The following is a 10091-nucleotide window of genomic DNA, read 5'->3' as shown; positions in this document are numbered from 1 at the left end:
TGAAGTGAAGTTAAAAGTCTCAGACTGTGTGTGTGTTGTGGTTTGTATGGGTGTGATGTGGTGAGTGTGTCTGTGTTGCATTGTGTGTGTTGGCATGTGTGCGCCTGTTGTGGTGTGTCTTGATGTGTGTGTGCATGTGTGTGTGTGTCTTGGTGTGTGTGTGTGTGTGTGTGTGTGTGTGTGTGTGTGTGTGTGTGTGTGTGTGTGTGTGTGTGTGTGTGTGTGGCCTCGCCCCTCCTGTCAGCAGCTCTTTAACCTCTTCCATCCTGTGTGTGTGTGTGTGTGTGTGTGTGTGTGTGTGTGTGTGTGTGTGTGTGTGTGTGTGTGTGTGTAGTGAGCTGGCCCCGCCCCTCCTGCCAGCAGCTCTTTAACCTCTTCCATCCCGCCGACCCGTCCTCGTCTCGTCTGGAGCCGCTGCTGGACCGACGCTTCTCGCTGCTGCCGCCCTTCAGCGTCCCGCGGTACCAGCGCTTCCCGCTGGGGGACGGACAGTCAGCGCTGCTGGGTGAGGGCTCACACACACACACACACACACACACACACACGCACAGTCTCGTATTTCTATCCTTGTGGGGACCTTCCATTGACTCCCATTCATGTCTAGCCCCTAACCCTGACCCTTACCCTAACCCTAACCCACACCACAACAAAGCCTAACCCTAAAGAAATGTTTTTGACCTTTTACTTTTTTCAGTAACAACAACATGGTCAAGAAAACACTGTTTCTCCTACTTAGGACCGGAAAAAGGTCCCCACAAGGCACGTCGTTCCACGTTTTGCTATCCTTGTGGGGACATTTGGCCCCGACAAGGATAGAAATACGAGAACACACACACACACACACACACACACACACACACACACACACACACACACACACACACCCTCTCATGCGTTCTGTGTCCTCAGCGGACGCGGTCCAGACTCACCCTCAGCTCCTCACGGAGGCGGCGCTCCGCTGTCCTGAGAACGTCCCCGGCGAGACGTCCATCCCCGTCCCCGGTGAGACGTCCATCCCCGTCCCCGTCCTCCACTGGCCGACCGCCCGGCAGCACCTGGACGGTGAGTCCCGCCCCCTCCACTGCTCCACCGTGTCAGAGCCAGGAGACGCCTCCAGCATGGACGTGTTGACCTGGTGGGACTTCCTGTGGGCGGGGCCACGTGTCCAAACCGGATTTATCCAGATTTTCCCCAAATTCACCGTCGTTTGTATCGACGTCGCTTTCTGTGTGGAAATGTTAGTTTGGACATTTGGACAGCCGTGTGAACTCCCCAGAGCTCGCCGTTGTCCCAGACCTGTCCCCGTCCCACACTGCAGCGCCTGAACCGCGGGACGCTGCGCTGAAGACATAACGAAGCCCTGATGGACGCCCCGTCCTCCTGCTGCAGCACCGGGAGGACGGGGCTGGACCACGAGACACGACGCCAAAACCACGCCCTCTAGAGGAACCGGGGGGCGGAGCCACTGGAACCACTACCGTGGCGTCTCAGTCCTCAGCACCGCCGGTGGAGTCTTTCCCGAGTCGACTGGCCGAAGGTGTGTCCAGAGGTGCAGAGCGGATCCAGATCCTGGTCCACCAGAGACCTGGTCTCTCTGCGGGGCTGCAGCAGGGACAACCCGTCTGTCTGGCCTTCGTCCACCTGACCCAGGCTGTGGACTTGGTCAGCAGGATGGACTGTTTGTCCTCCTCCAGCGAACCGGACGTCCCCCAAGCTCCTGAGCAGGATCAAGTCGGTCCACCAGGACATGAACGGCGTCATCCAGGTCCAGGATTGTCCTCAGACCCTTTTCCCATCAGGACCGGTGTGGAGCCGGGCTGGGTCCTGGCTCCCTGCTCCTGCTCTGCCTTCAGGACTCTGAGGACGGCGTCTTCCTCCAGACCAGGAGCGACAGACGCCTCGGAGCAGAGACCAGGGGGAGAGCGCCCCCCTCAGGGAGCTGGTCTCTGCTGGTCTTGTTGGCCACAGCGTCTGGTGCCGGTCTGGGTCTGGCCTGACCCAGGTCCTGGTCCATGACGTCAGCAGTGCTCCCAGTATTAACATCGGAGACACACCCTCCGGGTGGTGGACAGGGTCCCCTCCCTCGGGTCGATCGTCTGGACAGGGACGTCCGTCCAGCAAAGCGTCTGGGACAGGTCCATGCTAACTAGCATGCTAACCAGAGTCTACCGGCTGGACGCACCCGGGGTGCTGCAGACTGCTGGACATCGCTCGGCAGGACCCTGTCTCCAACAGGGACGTCCTGCCAGAGCAGATGTGTCCAGTATGTTTTCCGTCCTGACCCAGAGACGCTCGGGACGGACTGACCACGTCCCCAAAGACTGACTGTCCAGGGAGCTGGCTGCTGGAGACAGGTCAAGGACGTCTGCGAGCGTGACCTCAAGGCCGGAGGCTTCGCCCGCTCCACCCGGACCTCCACCTGGACCTCCACCCGGACCTCCACCTGGACCTCCACCTGGACCTCCACCCGGGATGTCCTCAGAACAGCAGAGGACAGAAGAGACACCTGCTGGAGGAGGAGAGACTCCGCAGACAGCGGCGACGGTGGACGTCCCCAGAGTTCATCTGCGGTGGCTGCAGGTCCTCTACAGCCACGGCCGGCGCTGCGGCTCCCTGACCGAAGACCCCCGGTTCAAAACCCCCCGGATCTTTCCAGATCCATGGAGCCAACAACAAAGCCACAGGCTAGTTTAGATCTAGTCCCTGAGCAGGGGGACCAGTTAATCCAACATGCATGTTTCTGGACCGTGGGAGGAAGCCGGAGGACCCGGAGGGAACCCAGGCAAACTCCTCACAGAAAGGCCCCGAGTCAGGGGCAGCACTTGAACCCAGGACCTTCTTGCTGTGAGGCAAGAACTCTAATCACTGCCCTGATGGTCCACCGGGACCAGTTCAGGGTTCAGTGTGTTTCTTAAGAACCCTTCAGCATGTCAACAGAGAGGGAATCGAACCTGCGATCCTTTGACTGAGAAACAAACCGCTCCCCCACCCGAGCCACAGCCGCAGAACTGTTCTGAAACAAGAACCGTGTTTTCACCTCAACTGTTGAGGAGAAAATAGGTTTTGTCCCCTCCAGGTCCTGGTTTTAGTCCCTCCAGGTCCTGGTTTTGGCCCCTCCAGGTCCTGGTTTTGGTCCCTCTAGGTCCTGGTTTTGGTCCCTCCAGGTCCTGGTTTTGGTCCCTCTAGGTCCTGGTTTTGGTCCCTCCAGGTCCTGGTTTTGGTCCCTCCAGGTCCTGGTTTTGGCCCCTCCAGGTCCTGGTCTGGGCCCACGGACCCTGTGTTTGACACCCCGTCGTCTGTCTCCACAGCGGACGCTCCTCACTTCTGCATGACCGTGGACGGCCCCTGTCCGCCGTCCTCGTCCCCGGGGGTCCCTCACCTCCGCTGCTCCCGCCGAGCCAGCGAGGTCAGCATCGCCAGCCAGGCGTCGGGATTGGCCGACGCCTACACCGCCTCCAACATCGCCACCAGTAAGCCCCGCCCCCGGGCGCTGCCGTCCCGGCTGCCGGCCCGCCTGCTCATGTTGTTGTTGTTGTTGTTGTTGTTGTTGTTGTGTGGCCCCTCCCCCGAATGGCCCCTCAGACGGTAGGAGCCAGGGGGGCGGAGCTAAGAGGCCTGGCCTGCTGGCCCAGCTCGCCTCGCGGACGCCGTCCGTGCGCTCGCGCAGGAAAACCTGCCAGGTCTTCCCGAGACTCAGCAACGGCGCGGAGTCCGAGCCCGGCTCGGACACGACCTCTGACCCCGCCTCTGACCTCACCTCTGATCTGACCTCCGACCTCACCTCTGATCTGACCTCTGACCTCACTGATGTCACGTCTGACGTCGGCTCGGTGCCCCCGTCACCCGGGGTGCTGAGGAACATAGAGCAAGGTACCCTGGGAAATGTAGCGGCGGGTCAGTCCGTCCCTCCTGTAGGACCCCAGCAGACCTCCTGGCCCAAGAAAGACCCTGAGAGGGACCAGACCTGGTCTCTGGTCTCTGAAGGACCGGATCTGGTCTCTGGTCTCCTCTTCAATAGCAAAGATCCTCGTTCCCCAGCGTCTCTACCAGATGTTTTCCCGCGTCTGTCCAGATGTTTTCCTGCAGCGTCTCACCAGATGTTTTTCCGTAGCGTCCGGCCAGATGTTTTCCCGTAGCGTCTCACCAGATGTTTTTCCGTAGCGTCCGGCCAGATGTTTTCCCATAGCGTCTCGCCAGATGTTTTTCCGTAGCGTCCAGCCAGATGTTTTCCCGTAGCGTCTCACCAGATGTTTTCCTGTAGCGTCTCACCAGATGTTTTTCCGTAGCGTCTCACCAGATGTTTTCCTGTAGCGTCTCACCAGATGTTTTCCCGTAGCATCTCGCCAGATGTTTTTCCATAGCGTCCAGCCAGATGTTTCCCCGCAGCGTCCGGCCAGATGTTTTCCCGCAGCGTCTTGCCACATGTTTTCCTGCAGCATCTCGCCAGATGTTTTTCCGTAGCGTCCGGCCAGATGTTTTCCCGTAGCGTCTCACCAGATGTTTTTCCGTAGCGTCCGGCCAGATGTTTTCCCATAGCGTCTCGCCAGATGTTTTTCCGTAGCGTCCAGCCAGATGTTTTCCCGTAGCGTCCGGCCAGATGTTTTCCCGTAGCATTTCACCAGATGTTTTCCCGTAGCGTCTCGCCAGATGTTTTCCCGCAGCGTCTCACCAGATGTTTTTCCGTAGCGTCTCGCCACATGTTTTCCCGTAGCATCTCGCCAGATGTTTTTCCATAGCGTCCAGCCAGATGTTTCCCCGCAGCGTCCGGCCAGATGTTTTCCCGCAGCGTCTTGCCACATGATTTCCTGCAGCATCTCGCCAGATGTTTTTCCGTAGCGTCCGGCCAGATGTTTTCCCGTAGCGTCCGGCCAGATGTTTTCCCGTAGCGTCCGGCCAGATGTTTTCCCGTAGCGTCCGGCCAGATGTTTTCCCGCAGCGTCTCGCCAGATGTTTTCCCGTAGCATCTCGCCAGATGTTTTTCCATAGCGTCCAGCCAGATGTTTCCCCGCAGCGTCCGGCCAGATGTTTTCCCGCAGCGTCTTGCCACATGATTTCCTGCAGCATCTCGCCAGATGTTTTTCCGTAGCGTCCGGCCAGATGTTTTTCCGTAGCGTCCGGCCAGATGTTTTCCCGTAGCGTCCGGCCAGATGTTTTCCCGCAGCGTCTCGCCAGATGTTTTTCCCGTAGCGTCTCGCCAGATGTTTTCCCGTAGCGTCTCGCCAGATGTTTTTCCCGTAGCGTCTCGCCAGATGTTTTTCCGTAGCGTCTTGCCACATTTTTTCCTGTAGTATCTCGCCAGATGTTTTTCCGTAGCGTCCGGCCAGATGTTTTTCCGTAGCGTCCGGCCAGATGTTTTCCCGTAGCGTCCGGCCAGATGTTTTCCCGTAGCGTCCGGCCAGATGTTTTCCCGCAGCGTCTCTCCAGATGTTTGGTGTCGCCCCCCTGCTGGTGGGGCAGTCAGACTAACCTCCCCCTCCCCCGCAGTCGCCTCCTGCTGGTGGGGCAGTAAGCGGCTGGACTACGCCCTCTACTGCCCCGACGCCCTGACCGCCTTCCCCACAGTGGCGCTGCCTCACCTCTTCCACGCCTCCTACTGGGAGTCCACAGACGTGGTGTCCTTCCTGCTGCGACAGGTCAAGCAACACACACACACACACACACACACACACACACACACACACACACACACACACACACACACACACACACACACTTGCAGTGTCAAACTGTTTCTCTTCTGTGACTCCGAGTCGTGAAATGATCCACAATAATCTTGCAATGCAAACTTCAAATGAGATTGTTTCAAACGTAAGGCCTGTGGACTGAAACTGTCCCACGAGAGGCTCCAATGCAGCCGAACCACCGAGAAAATGATGGAAATGTCCCATAAAACAGACGCGACGTGAAGCTGCCATGACAACTGCCTAACTAGCTTTAGCTAACTGGCTTTAGCCTCAGCGCTCTGCTGTCAGGGCGAGTTTGGAAAAACACCCAGAATGCCGCAGCCAGAGCAGATTCCAGGACATTATGTAACCGTGACGTTTCATGAGAATTGGCTTAATGCTGAGATTTGCATCATTTTCAGTTGTTTTCTTTAGTTTTAGTCAAAATATGAACACGTTGAAGACTCCCGGTCATTTCCTGTGAGTCACCTGGAACGTCTGGAGCAGGAAGGGAGGAAAGAGAGTCAGTTCAGACGACGGGAGAAGCAGGAATGGCGCTTCAGCTGCTTGTTCTTGGTTCCTGGTTCCGGTCCTCCGAGGTCACTGACAGGTCGCTGATGCTGACGTCTTGCAGGTGATGAGACACGAGAGCTCCGGCGTTCTGGAGCTGGGCGGGAAGGAAGTGTCTGAGTTCACTCCGTCCAAACCTCGAGAGAAGTGGCTCCGCAAGCGGACGCACGTCAAGATCCGGGTACGGAGCGCCGGAACGCCCTGATCGGTCTGCTTCTTTAGCCTCCTGCTAGCTCCAGCTGATTTTCTCGTTTCCCTCCAGAATGTGACTGCGAACCACCGCGTTAACGACGCCGTGTTCTCGGAGGACGGCGTCCAGGCGGTGACGGGACGCTTCGTGTACGGCCCTCTGGACATGGTGACGCTCACCGGAGAGAAGGTGAGGGGCGTTAGCCCCACAGCTCCTCGCATCTACATGCTAATCACACACAAGCTAACGTTAGCATGAACACGCTAATAACTCACATCAACGACTACTGATGCTCATCTATTACTCACACACAAGCTAACTGTTAGCATTAGCCTTGTTTGTTTGCGAGGCTAACGGTTTCGTTTCTGTTAACGTGAAACTTTTCTGAAACGACGACACTAAAATAAAGATTTTACTTGAAATGTTGTTTATATTTTTCAGTCAAAGCTGCTGTCTCTGTAGGTTTTGGTCAGCTGTCGCTGATGCTAGCTGTTAGCTTTAGCATTAGCCTGAACTCCTCTTCATTGAGGATAACTTTGACAAATGCTAAAGCTAGTCATTTCTCATTTGGCTTTTTTTCTACTCATTATTTTTGTCAATCAACCAACCAGTTAGCTAAAGCTAATAGATCATTATTCTCTCTCCTTGGACCGCTAATTAAGCAGAAGGTTAGCTTGGCTTTAACTATAGCTGTCATCTGTTTACCAGAAAGAATCAGATAATCATAGATGATCATAGCCATTAGCCATTAGCATCAGCCTGTCACCACTGTACCTGCCACTAGCATTAGCTCCCGGCTGTATCCACTATAACTACTATTAGCGTTAGGTTTGTGTTTACCTCTGAGTAACTGCTGCCTTTGAGCGGTCACTGGTGGAGTAAGCGGCAGTAACCGGCAGTGGCGTGACGTTCCGCCGGCGTTCTCCTGCAGATCGACGTCCACATCATGACGCAGCCTCCGTCGGGGCCGTGGGTTCACTTCAGCACGGAGCTGACCAATAGCAGTGGCCGCGTGTCCTACGTCCTGCCCCCGAGCCGCAGGCTGGGCCTCGGAGTGTACCCGGTCAAGATGGTGGTCAGGTGTGACACACACACACACACACACACACACACACACACACACACACACACACACACACACACGCCGGCTAACCTCCCGGCCGTCTCGTCCCTCAGAGGCGACCACACCTCGGCGGACAGCTTCCTCACCATCGTTCCCCGGGGAACTGAGTTCGTGGTGTTCAGCATCGACGGCTCGTTCGCCGCCAGCGTCTCCATCATGGGGAGCGACCCCAAGGTCCGGGCAGGAGCCGTGGATGTGGTGAGGTACGAAGCCCCGCCCCCTGCTCAACGGCATGTCAGCTGTTCAGCAGCAGCTGGCCCCTCATTCCTGATGTCAGACATCTGGTTCGTTGGGAAGAGTCAGATTATAGAGCATCTTCCTCCTCTAGCATCAGATTATGGAGCATCTTCCTCCTCTAGCATCAGATTATAGAGCGTCTTCCTCCTCTAGCATCAGGACTGATCAGTATTAGCTCAGGAGTGTGTTTGGCCTCCTGGTGGTGAGTGATGGGCAGGATGTGTCCAGCAGGAAGTGACCTGGTGCAGCCGGTCCGGTCTGACCCTCCCCCCTGGTTCCAGGTTCTGGCAGGACCTGGGCTACGTCATCGTGTACGTGACGGGCCGTCCCGACATGCAGAAGCAGCGCGTGGTGGCCTGGCTGTCGCAGCACAACTTCCCGCACGGCGTGGTGTCCTTCTGCGACGGGCTGGTCCACGACCCGCTGCGCCACAAGGCCAACTTCCTCAAGAGCCTCATCGGCGAGGTGGGTCCAGCTCGGTCCCGGTCCCGGTCCCGGTCCGCAGTCTGGCTCGCACTCCATGGTCCACCGGCACATGACGTGTGTGTGTGTGTGTGTGTGTGTGTGTGTGTGTGTGTGTGTGTGTGTGTGTGTGTGTGTGTGTGTGTGTGTGTATGTGTGTGTGTATGTGTGTGTGTGTGTGTGTGTGTGTGTGTGTGTGTGTGTGTGTGTGTGTGTTCAGGCCCACATGAGGATCGTGGCCGCCTACGGCTCCACCAAGGACATCTCGGTGTACTCGTCGGTCGGTCTGCCGCCGTCACACATCTACATCGTGGGACGAGCCACGAAGAAGACGCAGCTGCAGTGTCAGGTGACTCTCAGACCGGATCCTGACGCTGCAGGACCTCCGTCGTTCAGCCACTGGTCACCAGCCACAACGAGACTTTAGCTTATACCGCTTTCATGTCGTCTGATTTTAATAACAGAAGCTCTTCAGGTTGGCTGGTTGGTTGTTTATTTATTTGAGTTGATTGGTTAGTTTGATGTGGTTGGATGGTCGATTGGTCTGCTGGCTGGTGGGTGCATGGGTGGGTTGGTTGGTTGGTTGGTTGGTTGGTTGGTTGGTTGGTTGGCTGGTACGGGGTTGGTGGGTCATGCACCCACGTTAGTTGGTTGGTTTGGTTGCTTAAGTTCATTCTCTGGATGACTTGAGTTGATTCATTGGTCGGTTAGTTGGTTGGTTGGTGGGTTTGTGATGTGGTTGGTTGATTGATTTGTTTTTGGTTGGTTTGCTGGTTGGTGGGTGGGTGTGTTGGTTAATTAGTTGGTTTGTTTGTTGGTCAGTAGGGTTGGTGGGTCATGGACCCATGTTGGTTGGTTGGTTTGGTTTGGTTGCTTAAGTTCATTTTCTGGATAGTTTGAGTTGATTAAAGGTATAACGGATGATTTTCTCTAAAAAGTCGGAGCCAAACGTCCGTTACTCGCTTTTTGAAAAACGCGCATGCTCCAGACCGTCCTACCTGCTCTGCTGCTCCTACGAGCCGCTTGACAGCATGATGCAAGCATGTCTTCAGCGTGATTGACATGTTGGAGGACCAATAGTTGACGCTTGCATCTTGCCATCCATTGGCTACAACATCGTCCAATCGTCCATTATACCTTTAAGTGCTTGGTTGGGTAGTTGGTTGGTTGATGGGTGTGTTGGTTCGCTGGTTGGTTCCTTGACTGACTGATTGACTGATTCCCTCTGCAGAGCTCTTTTCCAGGGTTTGGAGGTCCGGCTAAGTTCTGAATAATAGTTTGATTGTTGAGGAACTGGAGAACCGACAGTGTTCCACTGACAGTCTGCAGGGAAGACGGTGTCAGTTTTTGTAAAGGGAACGTTGGCCCGATCGGTCTTGGAGCAGGAGAACCGATCTGGTTTTCAGTGAGTTCATGTTGCCGGTTCAGGTCTGCCCCCCTGACCCTCCACTCCCTCTGTTCCAGTTCATCCCGGACGGATACGCGTCCCACCTGTCCCAGCTGGAGTTCAACCAGAGGTCCCGGCCCGCCAAGACCTCCGGGACCCGCATGGTCCTCCGTAAGGGCAGCTTTGCCCTGGGTGGCGGCGGCGGCGACTTCCTCCGCAAGCGCAACCACATCTTCCGCACCATCTCCTCCCAGCCCGGGGGGTCCGGGTCCGGTTCTCCGGTCCCACCGGGCCGCACCGGGCGGACCCTCAGCCAGTGCGAGGTGGACCGTGACCGCAGCCCGGCAGCGGCGGCGGCGGCGCAGAGGAGCATGAGCATCGCGGCGGGATGCTGGGGCCGAACCGGGAGCACCAAGGAGGGCAGCGGGGGACTGCTGGGCTCCAAATGAGGGTCCACCT

At 56.7% G+C, this 10091-nt stretch overlaps 1 protein-coding gene across 1 annotated transcript in view; it reads left to right on the top strand.

The window, feature by feature from the left end:
- The window catches only part of LOC115382613 (membrane-associated phosphatidylinositol transfer protein 2-like), a 23256-nt gene extending 13165 nt beyond the window's left edge, over positions 1–10091 (top strand). The window contains exons 15-25 of the mRNA XM_030084430.1: positions 335–505; positions 910–1062; positions 3309–3470; positions 5485–5633; positions 6298–6414; positions 6496–6612; positions 7355–7503; positions 7600–7749; positions 8065–8248; positions 8466–8594; positions 9710–10091. Coding sequence (XP_029940290.1) covers positions 335–505; positions 910–1062; positions 3309–3470; positions 5485–5633; positions 6298–6414; positions 6496–6612; positions 7355–7503; positions 7600–7749; positions 8065–8248; positions 8466–8594; positions 9710–10081 — 1853 coding nt within the window. The 3' untranslated portion in view covers positions 10082–10091. The remainder of the gene's footprint in view (positions 1–334; positions 506–909; positions 1063–3308; positions 3471–5484; positions 5634–6297; positions 6415–6495; positions 6613–7354; positions 7504–7599; positions 7750–8064; positions 8249–8465; positions 8595–9709) is intronic.

Source organism: Salarias fasciatus, assembly GCF_902148845.1.
Source record: "Salarias fasciatus chromosome 7 unlocalized genomic scaffold, fSalaFa1.1 super_scaffold_4, whole genome shotgun sequence".
NCBI lineage: Eukaryota > Metazoa > Chordata > Actinopteri > Blenniiformes > Blenniidae > Salarias > Salarias fasciatus.
This window is presented reverse-complemented; position numbering and strand designations above follow the sequence as displayed.